General features: G+C 30.3%; 1 protein-coding gene across 1 annotated transcript; it reads right to left on the minus strand.

Moving 5' to 3' along the window:
- Nucleotides 1-27,866, minus strand: LOC112692378 (hexosaminidase D; the record flags this gene model as incomplete). The annotated part of the gene is given in 6 exon segments (XM_025567035.1): nt 1-859; nt 951-1,196; nt 1,323-1,564; nt 1,631-1,879; nt 1,959-2,691; nt 27,787-27,866. Coding segments are annotated over 6 exon segments (1,959 nt in total), but the record flags the coding sequence as incomplete, so codon positions are not given.

The following is a 27,866-nucleotide window of genomic DNA, read 5'->3' on the forward strand; positions in this document are numbered from 1 at the left end:
CAAGTTTTTAATAAAATTAATTTTAATTAAATTGTTCCTAAATTTAATAATTAATAAAGATATAATGAAGTTAAAACTCACATGGCACAGCATTGTTGTGCAAGTTCTTGTGTCAATCAAGTTATGTTTTAAAATTAAAACTTAATACATTTTGGTCAATTTATATTTACAAATTTAGATTTATCGTATGGTTTTACTATATTGCACATATCCTATAGAGACCGAGACCTTACTTAACACTCGGTGGGACAAACTTAATCAAACATTTAACTATGAATCACTTATTTTACAATAATACCCTTTTGAAATGCAGTTCGCACAAAACCCTGAAACTTTATCAACTTTATACCATGTTTTAAGGTCTCGTGTATACTTGTTTAACTACAAGACGTATGGTTGATACCTAATTTATAATAGTCGCATTTTATTAACAAACAAAAATATCAATAATTATGTTCCGTCATTAGATGGCGTAGAAAGTTCACGATCAGTTACTCCAATTCTCGACAGTTCTTTCAACATAGGAAGGGGTCTCTTAGGCCATGTCTTCTTAGCCTTCAAATCGTGTGCTTCTTTTTGTATTTTTTCTAATTCTCTAATCATTGGATAAATTCTTTGTTCTATCCATTCAGATACCGTGTATTTATCAAATATTCCAATCAGTGACTCCTGCAACGGTCTAATTAATGATAAAAGGGATCTATGGATGTGAGAATGGTCAGTCATTAACTCGTCCACACGGATTGGTGCTGAAAAGTCATGTTCTACATTGTAACTAGTCATCCAACCACGATTTTTCTTAGTCACCAAAATAAATTCATCGTAATCTATTTCAATAGTGTGCAATCTATACAGTAACCTGGAAATGTAATATAAATTATAGAGTAAATTATGTATAGTATATATAAGAGAATTATTTTAAAAAAAATCGAATAATTAACGCTAATTACCTGAAAAATTGATTTCCAGGAAAAGTGCACCTTGAAAACTGTTCCCAGAGATAAGGATCAGTATTCAAATTCAGAAAATCTCCATCATATTCATTGGTATGGCTAAAAATACCACAATTGAGTCCTTCATTCAAATTTGCTTGCAGAGATTGATTCATGTAGCCATTAGTGGTGGCCAAAAGATTCACGACCATTGACGGTATAGATGACGGTAGGACCTCACATAAAACGGAAAAGTGATCATACCTGTTGCATTGAAGTAATAGATTACAAAAGGTCGGTAGATATAGCAAATGTAAGTTATTAGACAAAAAATATGTATATGATCTAAAAATGAAATAATATTGTATAAGTCAATATGTGCAATAATACCTCTGCCATCCAGTAATGGCAATTCCTTTAAATCCTCCTGTAAACCGACTGTTTTCGTTCGACATCAATTGCAACCAATTTAAATTGTTTTCCAAATGTCTTTTAACGTTTGGAATGTATAATGTCTCTCCAAATGCACCTTTAAAGGCACTAGCTGTCCACGCGTGAGGAAAAACAATTTGATATTTTTCCCAAACGATTTGCATAACAAATCTGTACACGTCTTCGGCGTATACCCAGACCTGGGGATGTACATATATAAAACAACAACTTTAAACAATCCGATTAAAAATTAATACTATAATTACCATTGGTTCAACTAATTTTCCAATGTCGTATAGCTGCATTGTGGCCACGGACAAATGTCGTAGCATATCGTCCCAAATAATAGGAGTTGTGACCGGGGACTTCATGCGTACATACGTGGCCACCTGTTTCACGTGCGATAAGAACAAGTCTTCTCTGGCTTTAGCTCTACACCTGAAACATTCTCCCATTTGGAACACCTCGTCGCAACCAATGTGTAAATATTTCACGTTTCCGTGAATTTCCAGGATCTGAAAATACGAAATGTTTAGTTTTACTAACAATTATGTATAAATACACACACGCAGTAGTAATTTTACGGGCATTTACTTGATCGATCATTTGTTCGATGAAATTCAAAGAAGCGTTGTTAGACGGACAAAGCGCTTGTGGAGATTCTTGGACTTCTCTCAAATGAGCGAAATCTGGTAGTTTTAATGCAAATTCCACATGACCGAAAGTTTGTATCAACGGGATTACTTCCAAATTGTTTTCCGAAGCCATTTTTAAAATCTCTTTGATATCTGCTTTGGAGTATGCGTTTCCTGCAGCCATTGGGGACAAATTTCCACTCCAAGGAAACATATCTTCCCATTCAAGCAAAAGACCAGTCCCTCCAAATTTCTTAATTAACGGAAAGAGTTTTTGAAGATAAAGCAACTTGGGTGGTGCTCCTTTGAAATCGATGTGCACTAATCGATGAGGAGGCACGTATGGCAGTGGTTCTTGAAGTTCGGTATTGAGTTGAGTCCGTCGACTCTTACGGGCCGGCTGCTGTCTTTCAATGAAATTAATATCTTCGTCTTTTTTTATATTTTTAACTTGTGCAGGGATTGGCACAGATTGTTGCTGTTTGCTCAAAGCTTGTTCATTGGTTTCAAACTCAGACATTATTAAGGTAGTTCGAATACTTTGGATACCTATATCGTTTGTCGTGTTGTATTGTACACAAATTACTAGGAGAAGTATGCTCAGTAACAGACCAACTAATACTGATCTTCGTCGTCGAAATGAATTAGTGAACCAACCCGCGTATGAAGTTATGGTAGTCTTCCATAAAGTTCTGAAACAAATATCAAACAATTAAACATTAAAAAAAAAAATACAACGTTCATATATTTAAATTCAACGCGGATATGTATTTCGTTAGTATACGTTTTAGCCCTACGTTGATTTAAACATCAAATACACGGACGTCAATCCATAAATTAGTGCGAATAAGATTAGATTAGATAGAATAGATATTAATAACAAATATATAATAACAATATGTTAATTGTACATTTTGCTAGTTAACCTGAATGGAACACAAGATTTATGTCATAACTGACGCTCGGATTTCAATGTAAAATCCACATTTGTCCTTAGAATAAAATTCGTTTTACGTAATATCTTCGAGATATTTCAACGGTGAAACTCTAATTTCACATTTTTCTGTACTTGTCGTTGCTTTATTTTTTTTATTTTAGTATTTTTCGGTCATTTTGTTTTTTTTTTTTTTTATGTATATTTGTACATTAGCTTAATAATTTAAATTTAATTAATTTAGAACAGAGGTGATTCCGTTTGACGCTAAACATTATTACGTATCGATATAAACGATAAGATTATGATAAATACGTCTGATCGGTGTGCCGATGTACCGGTGTGGGGAGTTACCCGGTCGACCGCGACACGCACGTACCGTCCGACTGGGTGATTTTGTTACGTTTATATTAATTATTCTATTTTAAAAAAAAATGTAATAAATATTTGGATATTAACTGCTGAGTTTATCTAAAAATACATCAAGTTAAACAATTCAAATACAAGTTTTTTTTTTCTACTGTAATTAATGTTGAGTACTTTTTTAAAAATGATAAATTAGATACATAAAAAAAACAATTAATAATAAAATTAATCTATAAGATTATTTTTAAGGAAATTATTAACTATTTTCTAGAGAAATTTTCAATAGTTTATAGAGCTATACCCGGATCCCTGCCATAACCAAATGAAATATACCTAATATAGATTTACATTTTTTTTTTGTCAGAAAATAGTATCCGAATGGTATACAAATAAATTATGTAATATAATAAAGAACAGTTTTAGAAAGAACAATTTAGTTTTAAGTTTTAATTAAAACACGATCTTTTGAAAAATTTACATTTCGATAAAATGTATTATAATGTATGAGTACATCACAGTTACCATTTATTTGTTAAATTGGTTGAATTATTTCCATCGTACTGAGTACGGTGCAAATAACAAATATTGCCTACGTAATAGAACATTTTTAATTACTACAGCAATGAAGGACGCGGAGAAAACAAATCGTTCTAAAAACGTCCTTATTATTGTTAGCTATTGTTAGTGCACACGAAGTTGAAAAAAATCAATTAAACCTATCGCATGTTAATGCACGAAATTGTAATATAATTATATTAAATAATAATATATATTATAATACAATATTATAATTATAAATTATAAAATATAATTATATAAATTATACACAACGTGATTGAACTTTACTACAAAAACTAATAATACAGGCAAGTAGAACTAATCTATAAAGGCCCACGATTATCGAATTCTATTGGCAATCTTGAATTCGTGTTTGGCCGTCACACTCGAGCTGGCTGTTATTCTACATGGTTAGTTGTGACTCGCTGAGTGCCGTTACGTGCATGATTAATACCGTTTTCCGTATTGCATAGTTAAGGAGGCTTGATGTACTATAACCACGAAACGTATTGGAGTTACATTTCTATTATTTCAATCATCAATAAGGAAATACTGGTGTTAATATCCTTTAGCAGGTTCTTCGGCACCGCGACGCCTGCACTGGCACAAGTTACTTCGTACACTGTGTACCTGATGATACAGGCGCAGACAACTGGCATAATATAATCCACATCAGGATATCAGATACAACGTTTTAAAATCGTCGGACGCATTTATTACTTTTGCACATTAATAAAACAAAATGAAGCGTACGAAAATAATTACGAGCGGTCATTTATAACTTCCGACCAAGAGAAAAACCACCAGGTGGTCTTTATATGACCGCGCGTGTGTGTGAGTTTGTATATATGCATAAACAGAAATAATAATGATTACAAAACGGTGAATAAACGTCAAGTTGTGATTTCATTAACGCGAACAAATAGGGTAGGGATTTATTGATAATTGCATTGTTGTGTGTTTAATTGACCGCGTAGTTTATAGCAATGAGCGATACATTTAAACGGAACACAATAAAATACGATTTTCCGATAAAACGATTCGCCACCGGGCGTGGGCGTGGATTCCTTATAAATTCAATAATGGAAGAAAAAAAAATGTGTATGACTTTGTCAAACCGATAGGAAATACAAACGCAACGGCCTTTAACCTACATTTTTACATATTCTCGGACGAGTTGCTCACGTGCACACACGAACCGGATATCATACTGGACACGGTCGGCGTGTGTCGGTTGACATAAATCTGTGACACTTCTGTTCGATTTTAACACGCTCCGAAAATTACCGTTCGATAAGTGGCCACTACCACGATGTTCTGTACGCAGAGCACTCGTATTACGGTTCTGCGACGGCCACCGGAGTGGTCAGTTTGGGAGAATATAGGTCATTTCAAGTGCATTAGACCGTGCTAACGGGAGTCACCGTATATTTACGATTAGGCAAACGTCAAAACCAAATGTCGATACGTATGTGCGAATACAATTGAATGTGTTTATTATTATGCTATTACGCTGAACCAACAAAAAACGACAATACAACAAAACTAATTGTAATATTTTACCGTAGCCGTTGAAATCCAAAAGGAATCGAAATACCGACCGGTATCGGAGTTGGGCCATCACATTTGTATTGTTTAACTTCACTCAGGGCACACGCGTTTTAGCCGTTTTCGACGGGCGCCCATCTATGTACTACGTTTACCGGGCGTTTACACCGTTTTAACCTATCTAATTCGACGAATCCAATGATAGGTTTTTTTCCCACTATTACGGTAGACATTGAAATAAACGAAGTAAACGATAAACGTTGGCTGATAATGATGAAATAATGGGCTATTGTATTGTGTAAAACGCAGGCACAAATCTCAGGGGCGTAATAAAGGTCAATATAGGGGGGGGAAGTAATTTTGCGCCTTTATGCATATTGATAAATAATTATGTAAGTAAAAGAGAAAAAGATTTTCATCGTTTCGCTCGGACAATTATTTCTTCAACTTCACATTTTTTTTTAAGTTTCAAAGTTTATTGATGTAGGCTTGATGGTTACAATTATGTATTTTTTATTTACAATTCAATTACATTAAGTTCCACCATACAATGTTGCAATAAAATTAATGTTAATATGATCTAGATGAATGTAATATAGTTTAGGTAACTACATCCATAATAATAATTAAAATTTTTGTATCTGTTTATATGCAAATATATGTAAATTAATATATTATTAATTATTACTTGTATAGTACCTATATATACCTAATATTATGTATTACTTTAGAAGAAACTATTGTGGTTACGTGTAATTATTGTAATATAGTTATAATTACATCACTGATAAATCCCAAATAATACATCAAAACTTCTAAATTTTTATATTTTTATAATATAATACCGGTATGACTAAAAATGGAATATTATTTCCACAACTCTTTTCCTTATCAAGTTTAATAACTATAACCGATTTAATAAAACCATATTTTTTCAATTATTGAAGATCTATTATTATTCTCCCATATATATATTTACATACCTATGAATAAAATTTGTATAATTAACTGTTTACATATTATGATATATTACATAAATGTTATATTAAATAAAATACTCTGCTGTATAATATAATGTATAATAGTACATTGCTATATAATTATTATAAGTTATAGTTCTGGGGTTTCCAATATATTTACATGGTATCTTTCAAGTCTGGGTAGAGAGAATATAATGATGTTTCTATTATTTTGTAATAAATACTTTTGTAAAAATATTGTTTCGTATACATTTTCTCTACAAATTTAAAGTCCCCTCAAAACTTCCACCCTGGGTAAATGTCCCTTTTGCCCCCCTCTTAAAGTGTCCCTGACAAATCTACTGGAATTCACGAGTAAGCTACTAACTACTTGATGATAACGGCGGAGGAATATTTTCGGTCAAAAGATTATACCATGTGCATACAATACTAACGCGTACTGATATCAGTAAATATAATAAACAAAATTGTTGAAAAACATCACGTTCCAATGAAAAAAATATACAATTATAAAATCTTTTGAATTATTAAAATGATTTTTTTTTTAACAACAATAGGAATTATAATATTAATAATGAGGTACCTCGCTCAAGTTTAAATGAGAACTCATAGTATAATATCTCTACGTTCTAGCAACTAAAACCGTTTCTACACAGGACGAGTCCTGGTATAATTTGATAATATAGCCATCATCCGATACAGCGGATCGATCAATAATAAAAATAATACATTTCAAACCAAAACAATACGAAACGATACCAAACGAAAACATACGCTTTATAACAGGATAATACTTTTCAAAACACAATAACATCGTGACTCAAGTATTAAGGCGTTATATCGTTAACTAGTATAAAGCTCAGGTATTAATTTTATTTATCAATAATAATATTATCCTGAAAACTCGATCTTCTAAATTTGAATCCTTATGCGTTATTTACAATTTATGCATGGTTGGATTAGCTAGACATAATCGAGCGAATAAGATATTTTTTTTGCACATTAATCTCCTAGATGACTTTGCTAAACGTCGAACACTATTGTTGATAGTATTTGTCGTACAAGTCATGGTTACTATCGATAAAAAGAGATTGTCAAATTTTGATCCAAAGTAATTTTCATCGCTAGGATATTTGTATTGTACATATCATGATGAGTCACATAAATATACAAACATTATACGGTACGTGTACCCTATATAATATTCTTCCAAGCTAAACTTCAATATTCAAGTCTTATTCAAAAGAGTATAAGTGTTGTCGTTTGATCAAAATTACTTTTCGATTAAAAATAATTCTGAAAGTTAACAACAATTGATTGAAAGATTTCCTAAGGATAACTAAATTTTTAAATTGGTAATAATTAAAATTAATGTCAAGAGTTGACGAAGATACATTATTAAACAATTTAAAATTTAAAAAATCTTACGCTATTTTGCCTCTTAGGGCTTGATTATTTTAAAAACTGATGTTTCAGCTTCGGTTATTATTTTAATGTTTTAAGTCATTATCGTTGTAGAAAAAAGCACTGACTATTATAACAGTACTGTTACAAACGACTTATGGCTTAATTTATACTTATAACGTCACAATCAAATAAACACGTCATTATTATAACTGTTTCTGAAAATCGGTTTAACCACGAATAAAATACTATTAATGACTAAAAAATAGGTTGTACACCAATTTTTACTGTTATATAGTTTTTTTTTTTTTTTAATAAAGATAAGTAGACATTATTATTAGTATATTATAAGTATCAGATAATGTATATGCAAAGTAATTTTTATAATTTTAAATTATTTTTTGCTCATGCAATGTTTCCAATACAGTAACAACATTTAGGAAATTTTTAATCTAGCAGTTAGTTAAATCTAAAAATTAAGTTTTTAGAAAATATAATTTATTTTTTTAACTGATTTTATTTCAAATAATTAATAATTGAATAAATCATGACATTTGAACCACGAAAATAAACATCCATTTTAAATTCCATTTGTTCTTGCAAGAATTTAGTTAATAACACTAGTTGCCTTATTGCTTCTACAATAAATTCATAACTGAGTGAATTCGCAAATGGAATATTTTTACTTATCTATAATACATACAGCTGGCTCAGCTCACTAAAAGAAGCAAATTTGTACTGACTGCTTTTTAGATTATATTTTGTAAACTCGGTTTATCGTAGGACATAGTGTCAAAAGTAAAATTATAATTAATTCAATACACGTTTTATTGTAGATGACAAAAGATAAGTTTGATTAAAGTAAAAACAGCTATAGAACCATCCCGACGGTTGTCTCGACGAAATAACCAAAAATGTAATAATTATAAATTCCTCAAATTATAATTATTTTAATACGTTTTAAGTTTATACTTGTATTATAAGCTATAGAGCTACTTGTATTTTCATTATTTACTATTTCACAAAATAATTAGGAGTATTTTAATAAAAAAAAAAAAATTAAATTAAAAATACATTTTATTTTAAAAATAAATTATTAGGTTAACTATGAATTTCATTTAGTCATATTAATCATAATTATAATTTTCGACTGATAAATTATGAAAAAAATGTTTTAAGTTATTAAAATTAATGAATTTTTTTTGGTTTCGTTGACACACCAACTGTACTTAAGGGCATTGAAGGATTTAATTAATAATATTATTCTTAAAATATAATGGTTTTGCAAAAAAATGTTATATATATTCCTTGTTTAATACGGTTATTCAAAATTCTACACAAATGTCACAATAGAAATGAACTCGTTATGCATTAATAGTACTCGTAATTTAATTGAATAATTGTTTTTGTAACAACTAAGACTTATGAACATTTTTTATGTCTATTATAGATTAGGCTTACGGTATTACATTCTTATTATATAGATAGGTAAAAAATTATGTAAGACGAAAATCACATGGTTTAAAATTATTATTATTAAAACGAGCAAAATAGCCTTGAGACAAAGTGTAATGGTAATAATTTATTACTTATTACTAATTAGAAATAACGATTGATCTCGAATCGAAACTAAAATCTTCTAAAAAAAAAGTGCAGACAAAATACATAAACTATAACTTGTCTCACTTATTAAATGGATGGGTTCATTCGTTTTAAAAAAATGTTTTAACGTTTCAAAAAAAAAAAAGTTTTTTTATTTTTATATAAGATATTTTATACTCGTATATTTTATATTTAAATAGTTGTAAAAAAAAATTAAATTTTTGTAGAAATGTATTCGAATTTCCTAGTTGACATATCAATCGATTGGAAATTTAATTTAGTTGGTATTTTAAATAAATATTTTTCAAATTACTTTACAGTTGAACATACACGTTTGAAAAGCTACTGAAACTAAAAAATCGAGGTGTTTAAATGTAAGTCTATACACTTCTGTGTATAAGAATTGACATGGTCATTAAATTACATAAATAATTTAAAATCAACATTTATATTATAATACATAAAAAGTTATAAAACACAGTAGTACAAAATGTATCAAAAGAAAAGCAATATGAAATTCATTATAACACTGTTTACGTGGTTTTTAATATATTAATTTATTTTAGTTTAATGACCAATTTAAAATTAATAAAAACTTTATAAAAAATGTTTGAATAACAATTTTTTTTAAATTTGATTAAATTATGTTTTAATTTCAAATAAATAGTTAGGATTTTATTTCGTCAACAAAATTTTAAAATAAATAATAGATGAAAAATGAAAAAGTTGTAAAATAATGCGACAGTTGTTTCTTTCCAACAAGAATCAAACTCGGCAGTACACAGTTGTCGTTTTCCCTTAAATTCTTGATTCTGGGAAATTACTTAGAATTTCCAGGCTTTCAGAATTATCCAAACTATCATGTATGACTTATATAGTACTTCCAATATACAAAAATAGGCTATAATATGATCCATTATCATCATTATTTCAAACAAAACTTAAACTATAAAAAATTATATCTTAAGCCCAAAACAAAAACTAGTGGAATCAAAAAGAAATTGCAATGACATAAAATTTAAATGATGTTTGTTTTATTTAAAAAAATAAAAAGACACTATTTTAAATGTCCCTAATTTTGCAATTTTATTTAAACAATAATGGAGATGAATGGTGCAATGATACGAAACAAAAATGTTACGCGTACGCAATTTTATATACGTATCATTTTTATCTGTATAGCCTTTTCGCAACGACAGCATATATAAATATATTTTTTATATCTTATAAGATGTAGAAAAAAAAATAGCTAGAATTCTGGAATCATCAAAATATCATAGTTAATATTTAATAAAGCGGTAAAAGTTGAACACACAAGTATCCAATTAGGGTTGAAAAACGTCACGTATTTTTATATATATATATATATATACACGTATGAAAAGAAAAACGCTTTGTCTGGATTTTTCACGTTCAATGGTTACTCAAAAGAATAACACTTGAGACTGTGCCTCAATTAATTCGTGGTAAGGTAACAATGTCAATGCGCGTACTATATATAATCGTAAATGGGCAAGCGGCGACACTATTTAAAAAAAAAAAAATAAAATAAAATAACCATTCCCGATTACACGTATACAACATAGTTGGTTGTTTTGTTTCCGAGCGAATGTACGCAGCCAACTACGTTAACAGTAATTGATTATTGAATAAATTCTATGATCAACGGTACAACCGAACGAGAACAATTCGTTTAATTATCGGATTAACGAGTTGCCGGACAAAGCTACTGTTGTTCTGCTGTGCCTCAGTGACGACTATTGCGGGGGAAATAAAACGTTTTGAACAATATTCAAGTGCATCGAAAATACGTGCGTACACCGCACCGCTCAGCAGGATATCCGAGTGAAACACCACGTGTGTACGGTACTGTTTTATTGTCGTTTATTAACAGTTCGAAAAATACTGTAATATATTACCCATTACACCGTCCATCTGCTGACGCGCACGATTTGTTTAAATCTATTTCACATTACCGCCTACTATCGAACACCATTACACAGCCTCGTACTCACCGAAATGTTATTTACTTATTTCAACCAACCACTACTAAAACAATAAAACTCGGTTTTGTTCTTGTGAGTAAACGGAAAACCATATCATTATCACGAGAGCGAAAACCGCAGCGGCTGATCGCGAGCCTGTACAATGTACCTACGTAATTTAGCACGTAATAAACGAACACGTGTATATTTAAGCGAACCTAACTTGGCTATGCACTACCGAACCGCGAAGAAATGTCCTAACCGCGATGTCTCGCATAGGTCAGAATGAATATGGAGTTTTTGCACTGCGTCCAAAAAAGTAAATACCGACGGATATATAAACAGTATAGCTATTAGTGTACGGATAACGTTTCGCCGTTAACGAGAACACCGTAATAGGTCGCAACACCTATTTTATACAGTCCGCACAAACGGGTTACATACGTTACAGTGTAACATTCATAGTCCTCTTATTTGATATCATACCACAATCCGGTCGTGCAGTAACTCCTAAACCACAAATTATTAGGGGAAGTTTTTGATCCAAAAATATCAGGGGGCAAATGTTTAACGAATAATGGCAGTGTTAAAGCGGCGATCGATTTACGAATGAAAGATAAAACGAAAAGAAAAATTAAAAGTTTTTAATAAAATATAATTTTACCAACAGTAAAGACGAACATATTTAAAACCACCCACATATCATTTTGCAGCAACTTAATGCAATACTTGTTAAGAATGAATACAAATAGATTTTGTAAAATTTGTTCGAAAAGCTGATTAAAGTATAATAAGTATTACTATTAATGTTACATTTAAATTATATTATTATCTACAAAATGTATATACCATTATATTTTATTGTCTGTTCTATACGAATAAATAAAAAAGTTATGCGTCCACAAAGAAGATAATATTTTGTTGTTTAAAATATCATTTTTTTGTTTTAAAATAACGCTCTGAGCTTCACTAACCCTCTATATTAAAAATATTTAAAACTCCCGATACAATTTTTCTATAAAATAAATATTTACGCATCGAGTTAATATTCTCATTTTCATAATGATTTTAGAATTGTAATTAACACATTGTTTTTTTTCTCTAAACTAATTTTCAAAACAGTATGCCTTTGGCCCGGTTTTGAAAACCAACGTCCACATCAAGTCATGAGTACAAAATAATAACGTACACACAATACAATTATGTAGCATCTACAACCGCTAAATGCTAAATAATAAAAATACAAACAAATATAGAATTTGACTAGTTATCGTTTTATTCGCGTCGCCAAGAAACGAGTGTATAATATCCGTACGTCATTACGAATTACATAATGTAAGCGGAACAAAACCAAAGACACGTCGCACGTTTAAATCTATTTTGACGCCCGTGTTCCGTGTAATGTTTTCATCTGCCGCTGGTACAATTGAATTCGTTTTACGTTCACAATGTGTTTTTTTTTTTATTTTTTTTTTTAATAACGTACCCACGCGCTTTTGTCGACGTGCCGCCGCCGGTAATACGTGTCGGTTGTATTATTTTTAGCTCGGGCGTGTTTCATCGTTTTGCACACATTAGTGCGGGCGGCAGGTATATCCGCAAACGAGAGGCCCGACCACGCGGACGGGAAGGCAATAAACGCAATCGGCCTAAATCCCGATTATGCGTAACGGCAGGGGCTGCTGCTGCTCCGGATTTAACGCGCGCGCAGTTCAGTTTAGAATGACGTTTTATTTTCCATGCTGTAACAATAAATACTTCGTTGTCACGATCAGTAAACGTGCACAGTAGCTAGGACCAGTGTTTAAAAGCATACGACTTAACAAAAAAACACTTAAAGCCTACAAAGTTTCTGCGAGTGAGGAAGGGGGAAGGAGGCTTCTCGATTTACATCAAAAATACTATCAAAAAGTTGTTAATTTATATTTGATTAAAACCAAAACAATACCGATTACCTACAGCACGTACTAGAATACAGTATATCGAACAAGTAAATTGTATAATTCATAAATTCATTATCAGATCTATTTTAATTCTATCCGAGAAACTCTACAACCTATACAAATATACTAATTCAATGAGCAGGTTTGATGTGCGATGAATAAAAAATGAACGGTGAATATGGTATGTGTTGGAGGATAACTCAGAGGTAATAACCAACAATTTTCAGAATTTAAAAATGTAACTTTAATAACTTATAAATATTTCATACTCCAAACATTGATGAACAAAACAAAACACTCGTCCAAGAACTCGCAGCAAAGACGAGTCTCACAATAATACAGTAATAGTATAGGTACCTAATCAATACTTTTCTAAATATTAACGGTAGCCGGACGATGTTTCACACTATTTCCAAATTGTTTTCAAACCATACCTCATACTTTGAAAAACGACTGATTGAAAACCGAAAAATTGCTTACAATTCAATATAACCACCGGTGTCCTATCGCCTATCTAAAAAGTAGATGTGAGGTATTTTTAGACTATTTGATTTACTATCCGAAGTTTAACCGCAAAGAAAACATCGTTATTGTAAACCATTTTGTCCGTTCAGGATCGAAAATCTTAAACACAAAGAATGTTCGAGTAATGTAATTTGAGAGTTATTAAAGATGGAGTGATTTTTGTCGACGTACACTTAGAAAATTCGTAGCACACGTTTTATTCTTCAGGACACAGTATTTCAGGCACTTGCTGTGACGGCAACTAAGTTATTTGTCACAGTAATTGTCACACGCGACACGTGTGACTGTGATACGACGACTGTGGTTTACTCGACACGACACGCATTAAACGAAACCCCGGTTTTACGGGATCCGGAATTACTAACTGATGGCGAGGGTGTAGAGTTTATGGAAGTCCGAATATCGTTTTTCATTGTTCCCGAAAACATCCACTCGAAATCTATACTGCCATTTCCATCCGAACACCATTAACCATAAATTTAATAAAGTGACTACCATTGTCGTTGTCACAAGGAAACCGTCCTCGACGGATCCTTTTGTTTTATAAATATGCCTCCTCCCAGAGGTATACTTGACCACACGTGATACGCGTACAGATAATAAATATTTCCCAGCTGGGCTATTATATTATATGCGTTTCGGCTTTTTACTGTTGACGGTAGTCCACGTAGTACATACTAATCGATATAGGGACCGGACTACAGTAGCAAACGTTCCGTTTTCACCCGAACATCGGACCGATCCGGTCTAACTACGTTATTATTAAAATCGATTTTGAAAAAATTTGGCCATAATTTATTTTATGAACGTAGGAGACTTTATTCGACGTTATATTTTTCATAATTTTAGTACACCACGATTCGTATGATCATGATTAAATAACTCCATTACAGACGGAACGCGTCACGATACATAACAAATAAAAACAACGACCTTCAGATATCACGTGTGGATTGCGAGCTTTTCGTCATAATTATATTGTCGTGAACAAGTACATCTTAGACTGCGCACACAGAACTAGAATACAACATATATATCGTTGTTGCGTAACGATGATGAACTACTGTTTCGACTTAAATTATACCATAATTATTTACGTTGCACATTGTTATTTCTGCTCGACAATTTTAAAATGTTAGTTTAGCAGACTATACGCGAACGGCATGAACAGTATTTGAACGTAATAAACGTTGATGGAAGACTACGTCGGTGATATTATATTTTCTCAGTATTTTTTCTCACTCATCAACTTTCTCTTTGAACGTCCGACCGACCGAATGCCACGCTAGGAGGCAATATGGTAGGAATAACGAATTACTTTCCTACGATTTTATGGGTCGTGAATACGTTTATAAGTTCTTAAAATAGCGGATCCATATTATCACACCGATATGGACGGTGGAATTTATTTTTACGGTAATTGACAAAAAAAAAAAAAAAAACAACATAAATATTATTATTTTAAAATATTTTAAATTATATTAAAATTTTAGTTAACGTATTATTACCACAAGCGTGAACGAAATCTCGCGAAATCATTTTTCACAGATATACGTCGTTATACACATTTACGCCGGAGGACTGATGATTAAAACTGCGGACCTATTTCGTAAACGGATTATATACATAAACGCAGTAGAAGTCTACTTTACGTTCCGTGCACTCTGTAGGTTCTAATGAGGCGAATCAGATGAATAGAAGAGAGAGAGAGAGAGAGAGAGAGAACGACAGAGAGAAAATAGGAAGTACATGTATAGTGTTTCCGCGGTGAATTTCTTAGCGCACGCGTTGTGCATTGCGGTTGGCGATCCGAATCATCCGCAAAGATCGAAACGAAACACATCAGTCACGGGCTATTGTGTTCCACCCTTTGTTTGGCGTCGAGATTTTGCTATGCGAAATTTCGTTCCGGTGTGCTCGGCATACCGGTCAATGTCAGCCGGTGCGCGCGCGCTAGTGCCTTATAACTGTTTGTGTTTGTGTACGATAAGTAAAAATGAGTAATACACATGAACGAGTGCGTGCGCGTGTGTGTCGTACGTGTGCAAATCGCTTTGTTAAAGAATTTTTTATCGTCCTTTCTTTCTGCGGTCCAATAAAATAAAAATAATCTCAGTGTTTAGCAATTTGCAATCTATCTATCATTGGTCGTGCACTTCCACCGACAGAATTCGACTTTTTTCATTTATTTTTTTTGTCTCGAACAAACACCGAACGTTCGAAAACACATATTCGACTGCATAATCGGTTGTTTGCCCAGATTAACGTAAATCCCGAGTTGTATTTTTAACGTAATTGCCGGAACGTGGAGCAGGGCTTTCTGTCTCTTCACTGCACATCTTGAACCGCCTTGTTCACCATAGCATCAGAACTATAAAAAGATTTTCTTAGTCCGCTAAATGTTTATATCACCAATCGATGCTGCCGTCATTAAACTTGTCGAGTCTTTAATGTATCTCGTTGTAAAAATTTAATTGGGCACGCATCGATTTTTATAATTGTTTTGGTACTATGGACAATGAACATGTTGTCAATGATTCTAAACGATATGGTGAACATATTGATTTTCGAATAAAGTGTTTTTTGCTCATAGGTATACATTTGTAAACTATTTCTCGAAGTACTCCAAAATTGCAATATATTCCCATAAGTTGTGAATAGAACGAAAAACTAACGTATACGATAGGTACTTTAAAGGGTTGTACTTGAAATGTTTGCACCAATTTTCTAGAATATAACTAAATATTACTGAAATTACAAAATAGATTTGGATTTTATTCTCATTTACAAAGGTTTCTTACCAGTTATTTATTTTTATATTTTATTAACTATAAATGCAATAAATTAATTCTACAAATAACTAAATACGAACCGTTTAAATTTTTTAAATTTAATTTTAATCTCATAAAAATGTATGAAAAACCATTTAACTGTAAACATATAAATGCTCAAAAACATTCTATAAATTAGATGTAATGCCGAAAATTGCTTTCGGAAGTAATGACTAGTTATTTTAATATAAAATATTGTTTTATCACTGTACTTTCCGATTATGATACACAACTTATAATTATATAATTATAAAATAAATGTACAATGTTACATTTGTGTCTAAACTTTTATTCATTATTAATTATAAACATAATTATACTTCCTAATATGTCAATAAAATTATTATATTCATAATTCCAAAATGATAACTTTTCGAGGGAAAAGAAAACTTAAAACAAAATGAAAGACTATTTTGAAATGGTAATGGAAATATTTTTAATTCTATTAGCTATATTAATAAAAAATATGTGGTTACAAATACACAATTACCAAATGTTTTTATTACATGAACTAAAAATAACGCGTTTTAAATTTTATGTAACAAATTAACCACCATTAAAATAAAATTGTTTAACCACCGTTTCCATAATATGATGACAAATATATTGAATAAATTGTTTTTATATTGGTTGGATAAAATTTTTCTATAAAAATAAAAAACAATAAAAAATACATTTTATTTTAAAACCTATATTTATAAATTTTAAACATACAATCCTCTACAAAATTTAAAACATTTTCAATAAAAATATTGGATATAAATGTACTCGCATGTATTCATAATTTTTTAAATTACTTTTTATAAGTACTTAATACATTTTAAAATTTCTAATTGTAATTATGTTTATGTTAAATGTATAGAACCGAGTGTTCATTTTATGATAGTATTGTGTAGAAAACTTAAATGTGCGTGATTTCATTAACATTACTGTAGTATTACACACCCTTATTGAATGTTTCCAGTTTTATGTATTTCGCTAAATTTAATTTTAACAATTCAGGTGGAATCCAATTTCTTACGCAGTTCATTATTGTTATGAAAATTTATTCAACGCAAATAATATAAACTTTTTTGTTCACAAAATAATATAAAGTACTTTAGTGTTATATATTTTAAGACTGTTTAATAATTTAATTTAAATTGAAATAAAATAAAATAAATGTTGAAAATAAATAATACTAAAAATAAAATAAATAATAATGCTATAATGCTGCTTAAAATAAATCGACACTGAACTATTTCAAGTACACTTTGAGCCCTCTGGATTAAAATTTGTTTTTATTTAGTTGTGAAAACCATTGACAAACTTTCCATATGTATAAAACATAACACCAATGGTTTTGACATATTTTGACGTACAAGCTTTATTTCGTTTAGGTGTCCGGTTACTAAATTAAACTATATTAATCTAATTAAGCATTGTGTTATACAATATATAGAACAGAGTCGGTAGAAATACAAAAGCTTATTTTAAACCAGTATAAGAAATAAACTATTTATCTTTTTGTTTTTATTTTATTTATATTTTTTTGTAATGATACAATCTAATATACGAGTATATAATTTTTACTTTAAAGCATTTTATTATAGTCACCTTGACATGTGCACGACTAGTTATTATTTTTATATATCTGACTTCCAACAACAGATATTAAATTCTTCACAAATTTAATTTCGTGAGATATTACACATAAAATAATACATTAACAAGCATAATATTTTCTAAAATATCCACAACTCAAGAAGTATCAAAAAAAAAATGATAGAAAAAACATAAGGTTTTTTTTTTTTTTTAAGCTTTTATAGCCCATTTAGGGCCTTCGTTGCTTCTACTATTTGATGCCTTCTATCTCTGTCTACATACTCTTCTAATTTTGATCCTCGAGTACATTCTTCGAGGTCTGTTTTGACTATGTCTACTTACCTCTTCCTGGGTCGTCTCTTAGGTCTTTTCCCATTGATAGTGCCAACCATTACTTCTTTTAGTATACCAGTGGAACTCCTGGCATGGCTCGCTCGTTTTAATCATTTGCTTCTTATAAAGGACTTGATATTGGGATTTGAAAATGTTTTGTAAATTTCATTATCAGTTCTTCTTCTGTATTTTCCATTTTCTATGTTAGGGCCATAAATACATCTTAGTATTTTCCTTTCGAATGTCATGAGTTTTTCTTCATCTCCATTTATAACCGACCACGTTTCACATCCATAAGACAGAACAGGTCGTAGATAACTAGTGTAAAGGGTAGTTTTAGATTTAATAGATAATAAATTTGATTTGAATAGTTTTTCTAGCGCAAAGTAACCTTTGTTAGCGACAGCAATTCTGAGTTTTATCTCGCTATGCATATTATTTGAATTATTTATATTAGTTCCTAAATATTTAAAGTCGGTAACTACTTGAAAAGTATAATTGTCACATATTATGTCATGTGTGTTAAAACATACTGTATTCAAAAATAATTTAACTGAATAACCACAACAACATCTTATTCAATTTATTTTTAATATATCTTGATAATTTTTCACTTAGCACCACACAATATTATTATTTTTTTAATTTATAATATTTTTTAACATAAAATACATGGTTATTAGTTTAAAATTGTCTAAAAGAATGTTCTGTTTAGATATATGGAATAATATTTACATTCGATTTATATTATATTAAGTTGTACAATTCAGTTTTTTTAAGTAAGTAAATATTTTTTTTGGTATCATAATAAAGCTCTATTGCTGCATACAGGAATATGAAATTCTTCTATGGTATCTAAGAATTTTGTACAGTGGCTAATTAAATGTACAATCGTAATGTTTGTGTTACGTGAAGGACATATGGGAGGTTCCGTATTTTCCATCAGATATCCATGTGTCTCTCGTATGACCAATTCTGAGTAGATTTAATAAGACTTTTTTTTTTTTTTACGGCTTAAGGTGTTGAATTTGGATTAGAGTTTTACTAAGTGTTTATTTTCTTTTAATTTGTTTTCTGCTACATGATGCTATTCTAAGTTCCATAAATATATACAATATTTAACAAAATTTCTGTGAATGTTACCTGACGATAAAAAAGATAGTTTTTTACTGTTAGGATTATTAATTGCATTTCGGGCTGCTTTGTCTGCTTCTTCATTTCCCATTATGTTGCTATGTCCTAGAGTCCATATGAAGCGCATATATTTACTGGATTAGTGAATTAGATTGTTAGTTTTTATGGCCAAGATCTCAGTCTGTGTAGTATTTTTTAGATTAGACAAGGTACTGAGTGAGTGGTAACATATGTCAACTTTGGTATTCTCATTCGAAGGGGTTATTTAAATTTCTTTAAGAAAGGCTACGAATTCAACTGTTTAAATGCTACTATGAATATTAAATTGAAATTATTGTGTCTTGATGTATAACTACAAGCCCTATACAGGCATGAGTTTTGGATGCATCTGTATAGATTTGGATATTGTGATTGGCAGTATATAATAGTTTATTAAATATATTTTTATATACTATATTTATCATTTTACAGAAAAGTTATTCTCATTTTATACATAAAAAAAAAAAAAAAAAATTATAAAAATATTAATAAAATATTCAATAGATGAAATAAACCAACATACTATAGTATAGTATGTTGGTTTATGTACGGTTAGCGGACTACCAATTTCGTAGAAAAACTTTGAGGCCCATCAACAGTTATATATATATGTATATATGTATAATGTGCACATACGTCAGTTATTACGATAATTGGTTATCGAAAAAAAAAAAATTAATTTAACCAGATTATTCAAAAGTTAAACAATTTAATGTAATTTTGGATTTTTCTCCACGAGAGAATCAATATCTGGATTAAAAATGTTAAGTTTTAGCCTTAAATCACTCAATTTATAATTATTTATAATATTATAATATATTTTATTTTTCGTTTTAGATAACAGATATATTGGCGAGAACGTTATTAGTATTAACTAATTTATTAACATTTTGATATTAAAATTAGTGTACCATGATTCTTAGTTACAATTTTTTTTATAGTGACATTTTTTTTTTTTATAAATTTTACTAAAATAATTCAAAGTATGCATGAAGAATATATAAGTATATAAAAATATTGATTTTTTATAATTGTCAGGATCAATAGCAAATAGTTAATAAATGCATCAGAAATTTTAATGGAAGTTAAAAAAGCCAATCCAAAAAAATACTTTTATCAGTGTCATATTTCTGTATCATTTTTATTGTATTAATACAATACAATACTACTAAATTTCAACTAAACTCGATAAAACTTATAGTGAAATGGGTACAGTATTGTATCAAGCAATACAGTTTATTGTTGCGCTTTTATTCCACTACAAAGGAACAAAAACGCAAATTCGTTTTGCGCTTTTGGGTCATCGAAAAAAAGGTCGATTTGCGCTTTTGAGTTTCACCGCTCTTGGCAGTCCTTATGTGATTAACATTTTTCTTAATTGTTCACATTTTATTTAAATTTTCTTTTAAAATCAAATATCGATATTTTTTAGATAAAATCTCCCCCCCCCCCCTCTTACATAATTGAGGCAAAATTTAGATATTGTGGCCTCTTTAAACATTTTTCGCCCAAATACATTTTTAGAACTTGTTTTAGTAACGTGTTTGCTGCAAAATGGCGCACACAAATATTTTCGACGCATGTCACACACACGATCCGTCGGCTAAGGGGGTTTTTTATGGCGCAACACATACATTAGCGTCGCAACATCATTCTAGTGTGGACGTGTTTTCGTGTTTGTGTTTTTCTGTTTCATGAATAATGACTAAACTGTACATTAAGTCCGATGCATTGGTTATAATGGAAAAAAATGAGCGGCTTTTGTTATTATACATCATTCAATCAAAATAAAGGAGAAGAAAAAAAAATCCATATGATCAATATGATGATGATATGATCAACGGTGAATCGTTGAAAACTATACATTATCGATTGGCTTGCAATTCATCCCAGTTTTAAAGGCATGTACCGGTGTTCCGGCCGATCTTTCAGTTCGTTATTAGTTTTTCGGTTATTATTTAATAAAAAAACAGAGCAATATTGTACATTATATCATTATCTATTATGATTATATACAATAGAATGTATTTTTGTATTAGCTAATAAAAATATTTAAATCACAAAATTAACGTTACATCAAACGTCATCCAATATGATGTTCCAGTTCAGAGATTTCAAAATCTGGCAACCCTAATTATCGAAACGCTATTGTACTAATGTACGATTGAACGTGCATAACGAAATTATTTATTTATACATTTCAAATGAGAATTAGTTTCTATAAATATTTGCGGCAAACACTACATTTGACACACAACGTACATTTTTACTATTGCGAACTGGACTTTAGGTAAACCCCGAAAATCGAAAATCTGACGGGCGTACGGCGTATACCTGCATATACGTAACAATACACCTTTGCTAATTACTCACTTACATCGAAAATAGCAGTAATACTTCACATTACATTCATGGACACATTGATAATTTTAATATAAATAAAGCAAGAAAAGTAAGGAAATATTTTACCCCCCCCCCCCCCCCGAGATAATTGTATGTTATATAAATAATACAGGATTCAGGTACCAACGAAATTTTTGTTTATCCTTTTTTTTTATATTTTTACACAATTGAAACCTTTTGTGCTTTAACAGAGTTCTATCGTTGTCCATGGTTTATAATTAATTACGGTATGACAACGTCCACAAACCCGTATATATCATTATATGTATATAAAAGTTAAAAGGTGTGGGATTAGCATACAACATTTGATAGGATCACTGTAATTTAACATTTTTCCCAATTAGGAAGTATTTTACAATGCTAATTATCTACGAATAGAGCCCAAGGGGAAAATAATTTAAACGGTAATCATGTAAATCTATGATACTATACTGGTGACGTTTTGCGTACATGATGTGCATGCAATAATTATTTTGTCCACTTCATGTCTACCGAAATTAGAATAATTGTACATAGTATAAATAAATTACAGTTCTTATACATGTTGAAGTGTATTTTATTTTAAAGCTATACGTGTCATGTGAAACGAATAAGCAACAGTAACAATATACTAACAAGTCCACGTTTAGTAGTATTGATATTAGAACTAATCAAAAATGTATTAAATAATACATAAAAATTTATATTTAAAACAACAATCTTGAAAAATGTACAGGTTTTTATTTAATTAGTTTTTTGTCATCGAAAAGCAATATATTTGTATAAATATTAAGTATAATTTATTACATCAACACTTGATGTCATTTCCATTATGCATCAGTTACTTTAGTATAAAAATTATATTTTTTACAAATTTAAAAAATTTAATTATACGCAATAAATATTACCATTATTTCGTAATTTTTAGTGTTTCTCAATCATTAGAAAAACGATTAAGAAATTTAAAATATTGATATCTTAAATGCATAAGTTAGACCATATTTTTTATCGGAAATCATTGCTGCTTTTGGTGATTGGATCAATCATTTTGGTTAAAATGAAATTGTAAAGACTGATAAAAAACTTAAAATAAATAAAACACACATCATAGTAATATATTCCTTATTTCACTCCGAAACTAAAATGTAGGTGTAACAATTCCCATGATGACATTGAATATATCTTAAGTAGGTTGTATTTTACAATTAAAAATTTGAATGTACTATACATAATAAAGTAATAGAAGAAATTCTTCAAAATATTTGGTTCCCATTTTTTTTTTTTTTTTTTTTTAAATGATTTTATTATTTAATTAAATAATAAGCTATCTATTCAGAAAATGCATTCAAGTTATCCTATAGTCTGCGAGTTGATCAAATACATTAATTAATCAATCAAAAATTAAGATAATCAATAAAAATAATTTATTCAGTTACCTCGAACAAATTATTGACTATTTTGCTTTAGGTCATATGTTTCACGAGGAATACCTAATTATCGAAGTAACTTTTTAATTTAAATCAAATTTCCATAAATTTTCCAATTCTATTCTACGATAAAGGTTATGGCTTTTAATAATGGTAATGGGCTTTTATTTTACCATATTTATACAAAACAAAATAACTTTGAAAAGAATTATATGAAAACATGAAGGATTATCTAATTGGTTTTTAATAACACTGCTTTTGATTTATTTATATGAAATTCCTCAAAAAATATTTAAAATTTGATTGTTTATTAAAAAATAAAGTGCACTGTAGGTATATTAATATAATATCTATATTATTCATTGATAGTTTCAATTATAGACAAAATGGATTATTTATATTATAAAAACGTGTTTAATTATGCAGTTTTTTAACAGTAAAACCATTTAATATACAGAATATCGTCATACGATATTTTTATCATCGTATTCCTAAAAAATTATACCATTTTATCTTATTAATTAATTTTACAGAAAAACTGTTTATTTACCATAAATTTCTGTATGCAAATAATATTGTACAGATTCAATATTTTGTAATTGAATTTTTATCCATCACGTTTTCAATATTACATATTCATGCTTGGAAGCCAATAATTTTGTTACAAAATTGAATATTCGACGGAAATGGAAACTTTCTATTCATATGAAATAACTTGTATAAAATAAGTAAATATAAATACGCTTTTCATAGCGTCTTTAAAGTGAAATATGAAAGTTTGTGTAAAAGCAAAGCAATTGATTTTGAATGTTTATAAATAAAAAAGAAAAAAGTTGACTAAACCACAGAGTCTGAGTAAGAAATATAAATTGGGTTGGTCGTAGGCAGTGTTGTGCTTAGATAAAAAATTATCTAGATATAGATAAGATATCTGGATTTAAAATTATCTAGATACATCTAGATATAGATAAAATTATTTTTATCTAGATATTTATATGAGGCATCAACATTTTCATCCGTTTATAGGCGAACTCTTTTGGTCTTGGATAATGATTGTATTATGTAACGATGCATTTCAAAATATAAAATATTTCAGGAATAAAATAAAATTGAAAGTCATAGACAAAATTATGAAAAATATGAAGACGGTCTGACGATAAACACTGAACACGTTGTGGATGAGAGTGCGCTGCGTACAGTACAAGTTTTTAATAAATAACGGACGTTTCACGCCTAATATTTATTTTGTTGTACAATAATATTTATAGACACATCAAAGTACGAATTCATAGAATTGGGGTCCGGTAATGACAATTATTTAGAGCACATGATTACATGACAATGGACATGATTTATATATAAATATTGAATTTAAGGCGGTCGATGGAGAACGATCAATTTCTGTGTAGGTTACAGGGTAATGCGTATTGTAGTATTGCTATTTTCTTATTGAAAATTATTTCTGTATTTTAGTATTTATAAACCATCTACCGCGCAGCTGTAATAATCACATCCAACACGGTTTTCGCCATAACCACAGTACCTCTACCCAACTTCTCACCGTTATCGACGCCATCGTAAATAATTTCAATAAACGAATCAAGTCTGTGGCTACCTTGTTGGACGTTGAAAAGGCGTTTGATAAGGTCTGGCACGACGGCCTTATTTTCAAACTCTCAGCACTAAACCTTCCAGTCCAACTCATCAATATCATCAAATCTTTTCTCTCAAACAGATCATCACCACAATATATATAATGCATTTTAAATTTCATAATAAAATTCGATAACATTTTAATAGCATATAAATTAGCTTGTAATAAATTGTATTATAGAATGTTGGAAAAAATAACGGCAAATGTATTTTCATTTATAATTTTTTATTTAACAAAATTCTGAGTAAGACATTATAGTATAATCTTATAGTTTCTATAAGAATCGCATATCACATGCAAACGTCACTAAAAATGTTCAATATTTTCGATTTATAATATAATAACATAATTTGATTTTGTTAAAAACTTTGTTTCACATTTTTCTTTTTTTAAAAAAAAAAGACTACTCGTACGTAGTTTATTTAGTTTTGTTTTTAAACAAAAATGACATCTTCAAATGAATTTTATTGAATTTTCTATTAACGAATTGGCTTAAACAGAAAATTCAAGGCATTTTCACTGATACAATGTAAAACTAAAAACCTTAATTTAAAATTTGCTTCCCTCATAATCTCATATATAAATAAACAAGTCAAATATTTTAATTAAAATCTACAGTCCGAAAGTAGCTGTGATGATTATATACTTGTATAGTGATGTTAGTAGTGCTCAATATTAGTTGTGGTGGCCTAGTATAAATTTACAAATGATCACGCATTGCAACTATAAATTATTCAAAAGAAACTGATTTCGTTGAAATCACGATGTATGAGTTGGCATTTGCTGTAGGGGCATTAACCTCGAGGGCTTTTTTTTCAGCTCATGGCAACCTGTCAAATATTCAAATCAAATTAACAATATGCTAAAGTGTTACGCGTAAATCCCAGCTTAAAGGAGTCACGGTTTTTGTTTTCTCACGATGTACATTTTAAATCAGTATTTACGTACTCGGACGTCAAACAGCGATACGTAAATTATTAAATATTTACGCTTTTCGTGCGGTGTGGGGCTGGACGTCTACTATGAACTACTGATCGACATGTTTTGTTTTTGAAAAAATATAAAAATATAGTGCCCTCACGGTTTGAAATCGACAGACCAAGTTAGCGGTCGACTTGATGAAGAATATTTTATACATATTATATCTTATAGTTTACATGATAGCGAGCACATTAGGTATACGTAGGAGAAGACATTGAAGAATAGTAGGTGGAAGTCATGTAGAACGATATTTTATTTCGGTCTAAATATTAGTTTAAATATTATTATCTAAATATACAAATGCACAAACGGTACAATCTACTTTGACACATTCCGACCCATTACATACCATAACTAATATTTTTATTGAAATAATAATTTATTTTGAAATGTTTGATTGCAAATGTAAGAAATCTTTCTTTCTATCTACTCGTTCGAAAAATACAAAAACAAGTCTGTGGCAGTTGGTACCTGTAGTACCTATTGCGGAGATGTATGATATTGTAGTATTATTGCATACGCCGACCGACGCTAACGTGGGAGTATAATAAACGTTTTGATTTATCGATTATTTTAATATTTTTTTATTTTATTTTTTCAAGCGTATAATTTTTACGGGGATGGATTTACCGAGCACTGTAATGTGCACAGTTAACATGTGTAAAGAGACTTAAGCAAAATGAACAAGTAGACTTCGCGTTGGGAGTGTACACAAGTATAGTACAATATATTACAATACGTGTGTTGGGATTTGGTCAAAACATGCGCTACTTTCACGGCTACAAATCGGATCGGCGGCGGCTCGTTTAACGCACGTTTTCAAACTGTGACGAAAGTAGGAACATAAACATAATAATATAGTTGCGCCGTAACTGTGTCGGTAACCGTATCCGCGGCGAATAACGTGCTAGTAAAACCCGCGTGTATCTGGACGGCGCACGACGTGTCAACGATTTTTTCAGCCGGTTTGCAGGTTTACGACCTAAGGGGTGCAGCGCACGGCGAAAACGGTCAACAGACACAAAGATTCGTCGAAACGGAATCGTATTTCACACGTGTACATTACAATAATAATAATAATAATAATATTAAATGTACCGAATTCGATAGACTTGGATGGTCTTTTTTCGTCAATCTCTCAGAAGTTTCTCTTCAATCGCATATTGTTCATCTATCTTTCTAATGTCTCTCCCGACAATAAACAATAACCATCCCGAGGCGTTTATCAACGATGACCACTCTATTACACCGAAATCACCCGAACAAAAGGACTTTCCTACCCCCCGCAGGTCGCGAATTTGTCACTATCACCACGGTCGTTAACATTGAACCGTACGCGTGTACACGATAACCGTGGCGCGAGGGTTGGACGGAGAACGCGGCACACCTGTCCGTTGTCGCGTCACGAGCCACATCACACGTAGGGTGAATCTGCATACATAAAGTCACGGCGTTCCATCAATCGTAACAGTATCGTATTCATAAGTTATTATTGTTATACTCGGTACGAGTATAATAATAGTAGTAGAAGTACTAGTATTAATGTAACGTAATGATAATCGATGTTTATAATGTACCTGTCCATTTCGAACGTCCACGCCTCCGCCGGAGTCTTTCCGTCACGCGTTAATCCATGCGCTCCTAAGCAACAAAACAG

Source organism: Sipha flava, unplaced genomic scaffold, assembly GCF_003268045.1.
Source record: "Sipha flava isolate LNK unplaced genomic scaffold, YSA_version1 73_pilon_pilon, whole genome shotgun sequence".
NCBI lineage: Eukaryota > Metazoa > Arthropoda > Insecta > Hemiptera > Aphididae > Sipha > Sipha flava.